The 15,802-nt window shown below is 35.6% G+C and overlaps 1 protein-coding gene across 12 annotated transcripts in view; it reads left to right on the forward strand.

Annotated features, from left to right (window-relative positions):
- FRYL (FRY like transcription coactivator) overlaps window positions 1-15,802 on the forward strand; it is a 174,571-nt gene that overhangs the window by 104,390 nt on the left and 54,379 nt on the right. For 11 of the 12 annotated variants that reach the window (XM_061991904.1, XM_061991903.1, XM_061991905.1 and 8 more), the window contains 17 exons: window positions 19-105; window positions 711-882; window positions 1,568-1,700; window positions 1,930-2,037; window positions 3,612-3,849; window positions 4,557-4,742; window positions 4,840-4,926; window positions 5,729-5,997; window positions 6,409-6,604; window positions 7,550-7,674; window positions 9,015-9,072; window positions 10,277-10,368; window positions 11,941-12,113; window positions 12,561-12,721; window positions 13,250-13,360; window positions 14,226-14,380; window positions 14,619-14,718. In XM_061991904.1, coding sequence (XP_061847888.1) covers window positions 19-105; window positions 711-882; window positions 1,568-1,700; window positions 1,930-2,037; window positions 3,612-3,849; window positions 4,557-4,742; window positions 4,840-4,926; window positions 5,729-5,997; window positions 6,409-6,604; window positions 7,550-7,674; window positions 9,015-9,072; window positions 10,277-10,368; window positions 11,941-12,113; window positions 12,561-12,721; window positions 13,250-13,360; window positions 14,226-14,380; window positions 14,619-14,718 — 2,451 coding nt within the window. The remainder of the gene's footprint in view (window positions 1-18; window positions 106-710; window positions 883-1,567; window positions 1,701-1,929; window positions 2,038-3,611; window positions 3,850-4,556; window positions 4,743-4,839; window positions 4,927-5,728; window positions 5,998-6,408; window positions 6,605-7,549; window positions 7,675-9,014; window positions 9,073-10,276; window positions 10,369-11,940; window positions 12,114-12,560; window positions 12,722-13,249; window positions 13,361-14,225; window positions 14,381-14,618; window positions 14,719-15,802) is intronic. The other variant, XM_061991898.1, reaches the window with a different exon arrangement.

Below are 15,802 nucleotides of genomic sequence, written 5' to 3' on the forward strand. Positions count from 1 at the left end.
ATCTGTTTTCCGTTACAGGAACGTTTGGATTTTGCAATGAAAGAAATAATATTTGATCTTCTTAGTGTTGGAAAATCACCTAAAACCTTCACTATTAATCCAGAGGTAAAAAGAAGTTCATTGCTTTTAGGTGGCGAGAACACAGCATTGGGGAATTTAGGGGAGGGAAGACATTAAATATTTTTGAGTTGAGGTGAAGGCAAACTAATGGACATAGGAAGGGATTTAGTTCTACTGAAACTGAATAATGTAACTGTAGTCATGCACAATCACCGTTTCATTTCTGGGAGTATGCTAGCAGCAGTGCTACAGTTCAGATTAATTTCAACAATAATTTCAGTCAGTATGTGTGAATTTTTGGTATAGTGTAACTGCAACTGATCTAACAGATGAGACGTTTTAACAGTTCCTGTCTTCAATATGTCATTCTTGAGATTCATATTAATTGCTTTAGTATTTTATATTCAGTCTGTGCCACGTCAGTTCACTGGAGTCAAAGTTGTGGGGAGGCATTGAAGGCTTAAACTTTATTCTTGTTACTTTTATTACCTTAATATATAACACGTTAAATAGTCCCTGTCTTACCAGAATTGTACTGCTGTCTGTTGAAAGGAAAGACACAATTTGTGTTTTGCCTCATCTGTTCAATGTTATAATTTCTATTTCTTCTGTTTTCTCCTTCCTTTTTCTTTCCTCCTTTGCTATTGAAGAGGATGAATATTGGCCTCAGAGTCTTCCTTGTCATAGCAGATAGCTTGCAGCAGAAAGATGGTGAACCACCAATGCCAACAACAGGAGTTGTTCTTCCCTCAGGAAATACTTTACGTGTGAAGAAAATTTTTCTTAATAAAACGCTGACAGATGAGGAAGCAAAAGTTATAGGTATGTTACATTCTTATCTAAGTTCTTTCCAATATTTGCCTGTATGTTCTCAAATACTCTGAAGCAGAACATTTGTGTAACTTTATTTCTGTGTTTATTTTGTTAGAATCTAATGATGTCTGTTGTAACAGAATTTCTTTGATTCTTTAGATAGGGCTGCTGGACAATATTGACCTTCTAGTATCTGAGACAAAATCCAAGACTTTTTTTTTGGAAGTGTTTTGCAGTGCCAAATTAGCACAAAGAAACCTGAGTGCAACTGGTGTGGTAAACGGTGTTGCAGTTTTCTTTCCCTTGATGCCATTTTAGAACGTCCCAAACTGTTCCACGATGGAATTAAAGGAAGGCAATTTTGATCCCTGTGTTTACTGGTCTTCTGCAGATTAGGTCATTACCTCTAGAGGACTGTTTCAACATGAAAAAGAACTAAAATGCTCAGAATTGAGAAAACAGAAAAGCAACTAATGGTTGCTTCCTTGTTTATGTTCTCTGAAATAAACTTTTATTTTCATAGATACCTCCTACTACTCTTTTAGCATTCATTTCTTTTTCCACTTAAAGGGTGTGTTTCATGTTATCTTGTGTACAAGAAGAAATTTGTCTTATGGGTAAAATACTATGATAAAAATGTGAAAATCACATGAGAACAATTGAAAGAGTTGATGGGAACTCTTTGACTTTTCAGGAATGTCCATATACTATCCTCAAGTCAGAAAGGCTCTCGACAGCATTCTTAGGCATTTGGACAAGGAAGTTGGAAGGCCCATGTGCATGACTAGTGTGCAGATGTCCAATAAAGAACCTGAAGACATGATTACGTATGTACTGAATTACGTTCTTTTCACTCTCACAGTTACGTTATTTTTACACTGGACTGTTGCAGATGCCATCATTAATATGTTACAACTGCTGGCTTTTTACTTAGCTATTGAATGAATGCTACTTTCACCAATTAATGATAAAAGTTATTTGCTCCTTGGTTTTGATATGACATTGAAAATATTTGTGGTGTACTGAAGTTTTATTGATTATAAACTGTTTTTGTAGGGGTGAGAGAAAACCTAAAATAGATTTGTTCAGAACTTGTATTGCTGCTATCCCAAGACTGATTCCAGATGGCATGAGCAGGACTGACCTCATTGAATTGCTTGCAAGGTAAGGGAAATGAAATTCTGCTTGTAGTGGATGTTCCTTTTTAAATACTGTGTATACAAGAGTTTGCCAGTGCATTGTGTAACAAGTCCGCACACAGAATCCGTTCTTCCGTTCCTGCCTCCTCTCTGCAACTGGTCAAGTGTTACTGGTCAGAGTAGCAGGAGATAACCTTATCCTGAAGATCTTGCATGTATTTTTTTGAGAGAATTTTTTGAAAAGTAGGAATTTTTTTGTTGCTTTGTTTTTTGAACTTGACTTATATTTTTGTTAGCACTGTCATACCTTTTCCCCTCTTCTCTTTTTTCTTTTTTCTTCTTGTTAGTACTATAAATTGTCATAAAGGCATTCTTGTTTAACAGTGCCAAGACAAGCACTTGAAGGATGCTTTTTTATTTTTTTCAACTAATCCTGCTTCCCTTTTCCATTTTATTTGATCCAACACTACCCGTATTCTTCCATCTCTTGTCTTGTCTTAAATTGAATGTGCCTTATCAATACTGATAAGTAGTTGAGATAGTTGGACAGCCAAGAGTTGGCAGGTGAGTAAACTGAGCATTCATTGAGAAGATGTAGTTGTGGTACAGTCTTTACATATTACATGAGTGATAAGCCTTCTTCCTTTTTTTTTTTTTTTGTTTAATACAAGATTTATATTGGTGCAGAAATACAGGATAGCTTTTAGCTTTGAAATTACAAATTAATTTGTATATAATGCATTGAGTTACATATACAAAAACTAACGTAAGAGAATTAAGATTTTTATAATACTTTCTCTTCAGGGTCAAAAATCACATAAAACATAAGAATTTCTAAATAAGAATGCTTAATCACGTCCAATGATAGAACAAGGGGCAATGCTGGAACATAAGAGGTTCCAAACAAATACAAGGAAGAATTTCTTTACTGTGAGGGTGAGGGAGCACTGGAATGGGTTGCCCAGATGGGTTGTGGAATTTCCTTCTCTGGGGACATTCAAAACTCACCTGGATGAGCTCCAGTGTGACCTATTCTAGGCGACTCTGCTCTGGCAAGGAGAATTGGACTGTGGATGATCTTTTGAGATCGCTTCCAGCCCTTGAGATTCTGTGATTCTATGAATGCTCTACTGGATAATTTTCTTCTACCACAGCAGACTGAAACATGTTTATAAGTGTAAATGCAAAGGGGATTTTTTGTGAGTTTTTTCTAATATTCAAAGTAAAACTACTTGATCTGCAAACATAATCTGTTCTTTTAAATTTTAATTTGAAGAAATTAACTTGTATATCAAGAGGTGCCTGCCATGCTGAGCTCTAAGATGATTGCTCAGATGTATGCAAAGATGTGCCTATATGAAACACTTGACTAAAGACTTGAAAATTGTTTGTTAATACTCGCTTTTTTGAAGTCCTGCAGCATTTTGCTGTAGTATTAATAGCGAGCTCAGATGTATTCAGTACAGAAAGCACATCTTGATGGACATATTCTACATTGTGTAGTAAAGAAGGAAGAGTTAACACCAAACTTCTATTTATAAAGGCTGGTTAAGAGTATGCCAGTCTAGGGTGATGATATTGGTATGTTTTTCTAAACAGGCTGACAATTCATATGGATGAAGAACTTCGTGCCTTGGCCTTCAATACTCTTCAAGCATTAATGCTCGATTTTCCAGATTGGCGGGAAGATGTTCTTTCAGGATTTGTATATTTTATTGTGCGTGAAGTGACTGATGTCCACCCAACGCTTCTTGACAATGCAGTAAAAATGTTAGTGCAGCTCATAAATCAGTGGAAACAAGCAGCCCAAATGCACAATAAAAACCAAGATGCTCAGGTATTTCTAAATAAAGTCCTTTGGTGTTAAAACGTGGTTTGAACCTACATAAATAGACTTTATTGTAGACTCTATTAGTAGACTTCATTGGGTTTGTTAAACTGGTAGACTCTATTTGTAGACTCTGTTTTGATATCTTCATGATTTTGTTAAATATCATAGACTCTGTTGGTAGACATTATGGCTTCTTTTAAATAATAACATTTCAGCTTACTGTCTTAGAGTGCTTGAAGATTTTTAGACTTGTTATTTTAAATCAGTATTCTGCCAAAAAGACCCCAAACTTTAATATTAAGTATTACCTGAATATAAATTCTTCCCCACTTTTTTGCTTACGTTAAAAATCATCATATGTAACTGGAAAGATATTAAGTAGGAGTAATTAAACAATAGATCTAGGAAAAAAAAGCACCATTTTTTACTAGTTAACAGAAAAAGTTAAAATAATTTAATTTTATAGAATTGAATACATAAGAATATTACTTTATTTTGCCCTCACAGCATCATTCCCGTGAGAAAGTGAAATAAAAAAGACTTCCTTGTGATACTTATTTGGACTGATTTCAGAAAACCCAAACTAACTGATATTATGCAAAATTTGACTAGTAGCCAAAGAAGATTTCTTTCCATCTCCAGTAATGGAACTATAGCTTCGTTGTGTTTACTTTTTATCTGAATCTGCTTAACTTCTGTGGTCTTTCTCTTAGCGTGGTGTATCCAATGGGGCTGCCCATACCCTTCCTCTGGAAAGGACCCTTTATTCCAGTGTATTTCATGTGGTGGAAGGCTTTGCCTTGGTCATCCTTTGCAGCACAAGGCCTGCAACCAGGAGGTTAGCTGTCAGCGTTCTCAGAGAAATAAGGGCTTTATTCACACTTTTAGAAGTTTCTAAGGTAAGAGTTGATGACTCATTCTTGTGACTGATCAATGGAACTGCATTTATCTTTGACTTTCTTGGAGATTTTCATGCTTTATGTTCTTGTTCTGTAGAGTGATGATGAGTTGGCTATAGATGTAATGGACAGACTAAGTGCTACTATCCTGGAGAGTTTCATACATCTCACTGGGGCTGACCAGGTAGGAGAGTTTTTAGGTTAAGTTTAAGATGGGGTAATTCTGCAAAACTATCCCAAATAAATTGTATATATTTTAAATGATCATGTCACTACGTTCATGCTAACTTTATCAGCAGTTTACAACCTTAAAGAAAACTCAAATGCAACCAAACAAAAAAAAAATCCCATCAAACTCAAAAAACTTGAGGAATGTTGCTAGACTGATACCACCACTGTAAGCCTGTGGTCATTAGCATGTTGATCTGACCACCATACATACAGAGACAGCTACATCTGTATCTGTTTTATGTCATCTTGCTCATATATTGTGATTTCTTTGAAGCAAAGACCGCTGCCTTTTTTTCTGCAGGGATAGTGTTCTAACAGTCAATGTGTCCTTTCTTTATGATGAAAGCTATAATAATTGTCAATGAATAACAACAGAGTACTATATTTAGATGTTTGTCAGAAACACTTAAGCATCAAGGAGAAGCTCTTTTTGTGATTTTAGGAGTAGGAAGCAAATTGATATGATAGGGCTTTTAGAGTCTAGGATCTTTTGGAAGAATTAAGTCGTCCTAAGTGAAAAGACATTTTTATGGGATTTACTATTTCTTGTATGTAGTTCTTTCCCAAAGAGTATGTTTATGTAACCGCTCACATTAGGAACTTCTGTTAAAAACCGATAAATTAACTTATGTATTTTAATAGCACGTGTATATTTGACACTGATACTTCATTAGGTATTTTAAAAAGAAAATATTATTACTTAGTATACATCAATATTAAATATCTCCTTGCTCTCTTTGTTTTTATGCTCACAGACTACTTTACTGTACTGTCCCAGTTCAATAGATTTACAAACTTTGACTGACTGGAATTCCTCCCCAATCAGCCATCAGTTTGATGTGGTCAGTCCATCACATATATGGATATTTGCACATGTGACTCAAGGCCAAGATCCATGGATTATAAGCCTCTCAAGTTTTATGAAACAGGAAAATCTTCCAAAACACTGCCCAACAGCTATAAGCTATGCTTGGACTTTTGCTTATACCAGACTGCAACTTCTGTCTCCACAAGTGGATATAAAGTAAGTTAATTTCTAAAGTGAATATAGTATATTATATTGAGTATTCTTTCAAGATTTATCATTTTGTAATTCAGTGAGGTGACATACAGACTGTTTAATATTTTCTGTGGATTTAATTCAACTTTATATAACAGAAAGTTAAAGCAATTCTCTCTGGGGAAAAAAACTGCCCTAAAGATTAATTAATTCTTGCCTTTGACTGTACTGTAGTTCAACAGATTGGACTGTAAAAGCATACGTTACTGACATACAGGTTTATTCTGAACAGTTTATTCAGAGTTTACTGTGTTAACAATGCTGGAAGCAATGTCCTATACATAACTGAAAAGCAAGTTCAATAGGAAAACAAAGTGAAACCTGGAAAGCTTTATTTGCTATACTGAGCTCTTTCTTATTTGTCATTTTTATTAGCAGCCCTATCAATGCAAAGAAAGTGAATACTACTACGAGCAGTGACTCCTATATTGGGCTCTGGAGAAACTACCTGATTCTTTGCTGCAGTGCAGCATCTTCTTCAAACTCCTCCACCTCTGCAGGCTCTGTGAGATGTTCCCCTCCTGAGACGCTGGCGTCTACTCCTGACAGTGGTTATAGCATTGATTCAAGAGTAGGTTCTTTTAATGCTTACTACAGTCTACATGTTGTTGGAAGTAAAAACAGCTGAGGGTTATACTAACTGTTATGATTCTTAGAAACTGGTGTAATTAATCTAAAAACACATTTTAGTTTTTCATTTATTTAGGATGATGTTTCAGGTCACTTCTCCCAATCCATCCTGTAGGATCTTTTCTGCTTATATTTCTTCAGGGAAAAATCTAATCATGTCATGAAAACATTAACTGAATCTAAAAGTCTTCTCTAGTTGTAACGAGGAAATGTTTTGATTACCATTAAGGGGTTGTGGGTTTTCTTTTTTTTCTGTCAGCAGACTTCTGGAATTCTAAGCAAATAGCCTCTCACTTCAGTAACTGAAGCTGTGACCTATTCAGGCGTGATGTATCTTATATTTTTCCCAGCCACAGATTTCTGTCTGCCTTGCTTCATATCCCCTGCAGATCTTCTTTTTTTTTTTTCTTTGCTTCTTTTTATTCTTCTTTTTGACTTCCTGTGGAAGGTACAGAAGAGGTGAAGAATATGCATTGAATATGCAGCAAGATTTTTGCAGAAGCAGGCTGTTCCACTTGTGAGGGACTGTAGACTCAAAGCTTTGTTCTCTTTGAAAGCCACAGTGGAGTCTAAGGAGTTGGACACCAGAAATCTGCTTTCCTCCCTAAAGAGGGCAGTTATGCTAGACTTTCAAAGCATCTGTTCGTCATGTTGAAGCCTTCATTGTTATCTGACAATAAAAATTCACTTATACAAGGAATGGAGAAGTAGTTAATACTTGTTTCAGAAAGTCTTTTTCCTATAAAAGATGAAAAATGTTATTTTTATAATTTTAAGTCACTGATCAGTGTGAGAAGACTGTAAAATTACAGCAGATGTTTTAGTGTCACACCACCTGGTTGTTTGGTAACTACTTCATTCTGGTTTATTGTGGTTTTCTTCTTAGGTCATTGGCATTCCATCCCCTTCCTCCCTGTTTAAGCACATAGTTCCAATGATGCGCTCTGAGAGCATGGAAATTACAGAATCCCTTGTGCTGGGACTTGGCAGGACCAACCCAGGAGCTTTTAGGTAACTATGGTATTTCATCTGTCTTTATGATAATTAACTGCAAAGCTGGGGAATCAGAGCTCAGAAAAAAAAGGTTCGTTTTTCTTTCTTGTAAGAATTTTCAGAAAGCTGTGAAAACTGATTGCCATTGTCCTTTCAAGCATTTAGTGTTGTGTTAAAGACTGTTAGAGGTTGAAATAATTTTATGCAGAGGTCATGTCTGCACAAAGAAACACAGGTTAATTAAAACAATAAGCCAACTGCATTTAATTGATATTAAACACTGCCCTTATAGGAAAGAACAGACTGTGTGGACTATTTATGTTTGAAATGTTAATTATAATCATGTTTTTAAGAGTTATTAAACTCTTCTTATTGGTATTGCCAATAAACCTATGCTTCTGAGCTCTTTGTGTGTAAGAGCTCCTGTATTCTAAAAAAAGATTTTGGATCATGCTGCAAAAAACCCACCAGTTACAGCTGTTTTCTGACTAGTGTTAAACTTATAAAATTTATGATGCTTCTCTCTCCCTTCCTTTTGATTTTCCCTGAGAAACTAATACAACTTTCTCATACATTGTACTGATGACATCTCCACATGAATTTGTTTGGGTGCTGGTAATTTTGCTCTACTCTAGCAGAATTAAATCTGGGCTAAGTCACTTGTTCTGTCAGTAGTTACTATGTTAACAAATATTAAAGTAAAATCAATATGGTTTTAACTTAGTGTTTTGTCTGCATAGATCCATGCTACAGGTCTCTTTCCCCTTTCCCTGTCCCCTTTCTGGAGTCATTAGAAAGTTCTGCTTTGGCAAAATAAGTAATAACAAAGACTGTGGAGCTTCAAAACAAATAGGGCATGTAACCACAGCATCAAAGCATGTCACTTTTCCGTTTTCTTACAGACTAGTCTGAATTCTGTCAGTGTAGCATTATTAGCCTTAAAAACCAATCTTTATTAACAATTAAATGCATCATGACAACTGAAAGGGTGCTGTATGATGAGTTGCCAACATTTTTTTTTTTACTAATTATAACCGTTTGCCCCATAAAGCTTTGTTAAACCCCTAATATGAAAATAAATCGAAGTCATCTATAGTAGAAATATACAATAATAGTTGGTGAATGGAAATTTAGTGATTATTAAGATGTCCTTTTGATAGTCTCTTAAATTAGGAAAACATTTTTCTAGGAGCTGTCTGTTTTAAATGCTGATTTATTTCGGAAACCTACAGGTAAAGAAGGAAAGTCTGAGGGCGTTTTAACTTACATTACCACACTGTTTGCTGTAAAACATCTCTCAGTTGAGATCTTAATTTAATGGTTGTTTTTATCTTTTTATTTCTTTTATTTTAATTCAGGGAACTAATAGAAGAATTACATCCTATAATTAAGGAAGCACTTGAAAGAAGGCCGGAGGTAATTAGATATTTTCCACTATATTCAGTACACAATTCTAACTGTCTTCTCACAATGGTAGTAAGGAAATATTAGTTAAGTTCTTTATTTTCTGTTCATGAAACTGTCAGTATATATTATAAAAAAGACAAGATACTAATTTTTTATATGATTGTGAGGTGTTTACATTAGAAGAGCTTTGTTTGTTTTGAGCTGTGCATTATTCCTATATCAAAGAGGTTTTGTTTCAAAAGATGAAAAAATTACTATAACCTCTTCCACATTCTTTTAGTTCCTTTTCCCTCAGCATAGTTTTACACAGTTGGAAAGGGCTTTTGAAGGTCATATAGTCCAACCCCACTACAATGAGTAGGGACATTTTCAACTAGATGAGGCTGCTCAGAGCACTTTCCAGCCTGACCTTGAATGTTTCTGGAGATGGGGCATCTACTAGATCTCTGGGCAACCTGTTCCACTGTTTTACCGCCCTTGTAAAAAATGTCTTCCTCATTGAAAATTTTTTTTTCCTTAAATCTAGTCTAAATCTACCCTCTTCTAGTTGGAAACCGTTACCCTTTGTCCTATTGCAACAGGCCTTGCTAAAACATTGTTCCCATCTTTCTTAAAAGACCTCATTAAGTATTGAAAGGCCACAATATGGTCTTCCCAGAGACTTCTCCAGGCTAAACACAACTCTCTTAGCCTTTCCTCATGGGAGAGGTGCTCCAGCCCACTGATTATCTTTATGGCCTCCTCTGGACCCACTCCAACAGGTCCATGTCTTTACTGTACTGGGAGCTCCAGAGCTGAATGCAGTACTCCAGGTATGGTCTCACCAGAACAGAGTAGATAGAGGAGGAGATTCACCTCCCTCAAAATCTTTAGAAACACTTCCTTGAAATATGTAGAAAGACTTGTAGGCACTTGAACCTTCGTTGTTTTATATATCACGTCTTGTAACAAGAAACTGATAAAACCCTTTCTTTTTATAATATGCATAATAGCAAACCTGGTATGTCTGGACAGTTACAACAGGGAAAAATTCTGTTTATTGTGTGGATATTAAAATTGGTAGCAGTTGTGGTAACTCTTCTTAAAAAGTTGACACCCCTGATAATTGATGCTAGTTGTAGTACAGATTTGATAACACTTTTATATGCCATGCTGGTTTTATATTTGGCTTTTCCTCTACTTCCTTTGATTTTATCTTTCGTCTGTTGAATAGAACATGAAGCGGCGCAGGCGTCGAGATATTTTACGAGTACAACTAGTACGAATATTTGAACTGTTGGCAGATGCTGGTGTCATTAGTCACAGGTAGGGGCAGCACTGATGCGATGTTGTTTATGCTTCTGCATTAAGTCACTAGTATGCAAAATTCTTCAGTGAGTTTTAGTATAGCACTAAATAGACACAGTTTTGTAAACTGGGAATTTTACTGGCTAATCCCTCCCTCCTCCGTATTCTTTGTCCCTGTGGTTGGGTTTTGTTTAAAGTGTTACTGTTCCCTGGGACATTGCTTTGAATGAGCAGTGTGTCATGTTCCTTCTTGTTTGTGTGTACATGGCACCAGTTATGCAAATCAGAAAACACAAGTTACAACTATTCTGTAATCTATCTGGAATTCTTCCTCACCTGGAGTCCTGATGCTAGTCAGCATGTTACATACAGTGAAAGCTACTGCTCATTGATATTGGACCTTTTTTTTCTGAGGGAGGCAGAATGTTAACTAGGTTGGGTTTTTCCTTATTTCTGTTTCTTGTGTACAGTTTGAAAGAAGACTTAAAATTCTGGCATATGTTTACAAGTCTCTTAGAAAGCTTCTTAATGCACATAGAATTGTAGAAGAGCAAGTATGCTAGGAAATAGTTAGGCTAGCTCCTGCCACTCTGTTAGACAATGATACTTAGACATGTATTTGTAGACCTTAGCAATATAATCAGCATCAAATTTTCAATCTTTAAACAAACTGCTGCAGTATATTTCAAAATATTGTCTCAGAATCATTGCTAGAATGCCTTTCTTCCTTTCCACATGCTGGTTTTTCAGTGTACAGCCATTACAATCATTTTCTCTCATGTTTTAAGGTGCTCACTGGTTTTTTAAAATGCATATGTAAAATGCTCCTAACCACAGTCTGCACCCTGGAACTTTGTCAGCTTTTCTCTCTGGGGCCAGCCTGAATCTGTGGTGGAAACTAGCAAGCACTTAAAGTCTACCATAAACCTGCTCATCTTGCCTTCGGTGTGCAAGACATGCTTTTTAGTTATCCTCAGTACAAATGTGGAAACATGGTGGGAGGAGCCAAGAGAATAGGGTTCACTTTGCTAATAATTGTTTTTCAAAGGAAGACAGGTTTTAATCACATGTAGTCTTTGATCTCCATGTTTAGTTTAGTACAGCTCTCTAGGCAGATGCTAAAGTTATGAGGATTGGAAATAAATACGTAAAGTGATTAAGTTGCTTTCACCTGCTAATATTCAGTAGCATTTTATGCAGTACTGAATGTCTTGACCAAATCCCAAAAATCATTATTGAATATAAATGTCAATAATCAAATAGTAGTAATTATTTCTTTTGGTTTACAAATGGCATGGATTGGCGGGGAAGAGGGCAGGGCTCGTTGTCTGGGGGTTTTTATTATAATGTTTAACACTTGTCTCCAATGTAAGAACTAATTCTGTGGGAGAATGAGTGACTTCTGGTAGTGAGGCTTAGTTTAAGCTTTTTATTTAACATTGAAGTAGAAGCTGGGTTAAGAAATTGCTTTGAATCAGATATTTGCAGTGATGAGTTTGTGGACTCTTTTTAAAGAGAAAAAAATAAGGATTGTTTTCAAAAATTATTCTGTGTATTTATCATACTGTTTTGTTTTATTATGTTTTAAAGTGCAAGTGGTGGCCTTGATAATGAAACACATTCCCTCAACAACACTTTGCTTGAGTATGTCGATCTAACAAGACAACTCTTAGAAGCAGAAAATGAAAAAGATTCTGATACGTTGAAAGATATCCGATGCCATTTTAGTGCCTTAGTGGCAAATATCATTCAAAATGTTCCAGGTATGTAAAAATGCTTTAATGACTTCTGATGACTGTATTTAATATGCAGTACATTTAAAGAAAAACAACAACAAAACCAAACAGCCTGAAGAAAAATCCACTTTTTCTCTGAAGTTTTGAAATGCTTTAATACAAATAATTCATGCCATTAGTTTTGAATATAACTATGGCACCTTAAGTTTTTAAAAGGGATATTTGGTAGCAAATAAGCCGTTTTGTTATTTAGCAAAAGTCCTGTTTGTTGATGGTGCATTTACATTCTGAAAACTAATATAGCTTACTCATGTACACTAGTGGCATCAAACAGGACAATATATCCAGCTATGATGATGTTGAAATAATGTGCCTTTACGTTGACTTTTCCTTTTATATTGAGTGATTCAATCTGTTAGTTTTAGACAAAACAACGACAAGAGGAATGTGTCTTACTATGTGCTTTTTTTACAGTACACCAGAGGAGAAGTGTCTTTCCACAGCAGAGTCTACGCCACAGTCTATTTATGTTGTTCAGTCACTGGGCAGGCCCTTTTAGTATAATGTTTACTCCCCTGGACAGATACAGTGATAGGAACATGCGAATAAACAGACACCAATACTGTGCATTAAAGGTATTTTAGCACTTTCTGATTTTCATAAATTGATTGTTGTTGACTTTTCTAATGCAAATTTAACATCTGGATGAGGTTTTCCTGTCCCTGTTTCTATTCATTACTTAGTTCATGTTCTTTTTATGCCTACATTTGTATTTATGACAGTTCTGCTCTTTCCATGCTGTAAGCTGTTGCATTTGTTATATGAATTTCTTCAAATTACTGCTAAATGTTACTTCCTGTGACTTTAGTCCTCAGTTTCCTAAGGGGAAGGACTTTCATGTAGAGATAGGTTAACTATGAAACTGACGTATTAAGTCTCACATAGGTCAGGATCTCAGTATAGACAGTTCCTTGGAGTTGTAAGTTGAGAAAAATATTATTTAATCATTTATTTGTGGAAGAAGTTAAAGAGGTTTTTATTAGCCTTGGCCTTCCTCCCTTGACTGAATAGAAACTAGTTTTTTGATATTTTAATGGACTTGGTAAAAGCACTTCCTGTATCTGAGTTATTAAAATGTGATGGTTTTCAATTACTTTCTATAGGCTATGTCTGCTGTACTGTGTTGTGGCCCCGTTGCAGATAATGTCGGGCTCTCATCTGATGGCTATCTATACAAATGGTTGGATAATATTTTGGATTCACAAGACAAAAAGGTAATACAGACAACATCAATGTTGCTTTGCAACTACAAGTGCCTTCAATGTACACTTTTAATAAGTTGCAGTCAGATTGGCCTAAATGCTTTAGAGTGGCTTAGCTCAAAGCAGTTTTAGTAGTGCATATTTTTGCACTGTCCTTAATATGTGTATTTATCCTGTGGAGGAAAGCAGTCTCTAATCAGTTTAAGACAAAACATAAATGAAAAGGACAAGGAGTGGAACATTGTGTATCATTTGTATATTAATCAGCTAGGTTAAATTGTAGTAATAGATCCTTTAGAAATTTAAAGGAGATGAAGGTGAATTCTTGAGACTGTAGAATCCATTAGGAGCTTTGGGGAGTTATGAAGACCAAACTTCACATCAAAACAGTAAAGCAAGCTTTAAATTTATAAGATAGATCCTCCATTGCACTAGTACTGTGACTACATAAAAATACAGCTCCAGTGGGTTGTGTCGATTCAAGAGAAGAAGCAAGTCTCCACATAGATCTATCCCATGGAATTCCTGAATGTGTTTAAATGCTTTTCTGTATCTGATGCTTTCAAGTCAGTGTTCAGCTTGTAGTAGGACAAGTGAAAATAGTAAATAGCTCAAAGTAGCCTTGGAACTGAGGAAAAAAAAGTCAGTAAAGTTGTCTAGTTATTTACTTCAATAATTTATGACTCTGTGCAAACTGAACATTAACCAGTTTGATAGAATTATCTGTTATTTTAAATTGTGATCTCATTGTTTTTAGATGGAACAAGTTTTGTATGTTGCAGTTGTTTGAGTTTTTTATTTAATATCTGTTTCCCTATTTTTTTCAAGCTAGGGTTTTTTTCTGTGTTTATAAATATATGTCATTTCTGGAATACAGGTTCACCAGCTAGGCTGTGAGGCAGTCATGCTGCTCTTGGAACTCAACCCTGACCAGAGTAACCTCATGTACTGGGCTGTAGACCGGTGTTACACAGGTTCCAAGCGGGTGGCAGCTGGCTGTTTTAAAGCCATAGCCAACGTGTTCCAAAACAGGTACTACAGCATTTTTCAAAACTGAAAAAACCCTTTAAATTTTCATTTTCCAGGTAGGCTTTCATGTAGAAGTGGAGTTTTAATCCCTCAGAGAGGAAAGATCACCTCTGCTGGTGTATATGTATTACTAGAGAAACTTCTTTAAATTCTATGTTATCCCCTATTGTATCCCATAAAATTCAAATTTTAAAAACCTAAATGTACTTTTTCTTATTTCACATTTGCAATTTTCCCCTAGGGATTACCAGTGTGATACAGTGACCCTCCTGAATCTGATACTGTTTAAAGCAGCTGATTCTACTAGGGCCATCTATGAAGTTGCTATGCAACTATTACAGGTTTGTAAGCTAATTTTGGTTAGATGTGCTTTTGTTTTAATGTCCTATGCATTTAAAAAAAAAATCTATTGTTATTTGTTTGGCCCTTCCATAATAAAATACAAGGGGGCTGGGTTTGTCTCTCTATTTTAGTACATAATTAGGCCAGATCCTTACTTGGCCCAAATAGACTTTGTGGAAGTGTGTCTGTTTTGATGAACTAAGCACTCAAGGCTTGTATTTTCATAATATCTGTCCTTTCAAGAGATAAAACCTAAATCAAGATTCTTGATTTGACCCTGAAACAGAGAATGGTATATAGCTCTGTTTGTCCGAAAGCACTTTGGAAGCATATTGCTTCCTGTCCTTTTCCTCTGTCTACTGGGGTAGCAGTAAGTTTTCTGATTTTTGCATTAATATTCAACATTTTTTCATCTATTTGTGTGGAGAAGTGATAGTGGAAATCTTGTTAGCCATTTAATTTAGTTCGTATATTCCTGTCCGAGGTCACTTAGGAGTAAGCTTAATAGTGCAGACAGCATTAGTGTATAGAAAGAAACAAATACATCTGTGCTACTTGTAGCTCAGACCACAAGTCTTGGAGTGTTTTTTTAAAGGTTTTTATTGTCAGCTAAATTCAACAGTAAAGTCTCCACTGAAGTCACACACCTGCTGATGTGTTGATGTGTCATAGCACTCTCCCTTTCAGCCCCATCTTTCTTCTCAAGTGAACACCACTAGTTAAAATCAGCCAAAACTCACCTAAATTATCGAACTGCTTTAGCCTCCTGCTGCATCTCTTGACACATGAAAGATTACTTTGTTCCTGTCCGTGTCTCATAGATGTCCAGAAACTGATATTGATTGAAAATACAAATGTTCAATAGCATTTCACATTTTTGTTATGGAGAAAGTGTTATTTAATACGGTACTTTGTGAAAGCAGATTTCTGGAATTTATTACTGGAAACTCAAGTAGAGAGAGTCTTATCTAGTCTTCTAGGAAATTACCACAGTGCTGGTAAATACTGTAGGTGTATGGAGAGCTCCATAGATAGGAAGAGTTAAGTGAGAGCAGATGCATGAATTTAAAAGGTGATTTTATA

The sequence above is a fragment of the Colius striatus genome, chromosome 3 (assembly GCF_028858725.1).
Source record: "Colius striatus isolate bColStr4 chromosome 3, bColStr4.1.hap1, whole genome shotgun sequence".
Classification (NCBI taxonomy): domain Eukaryota; kingdom Metazoa; phylum Chordata; class Aves; order Coliiformes; family Coliidae; genus Colius; species Colius striatus.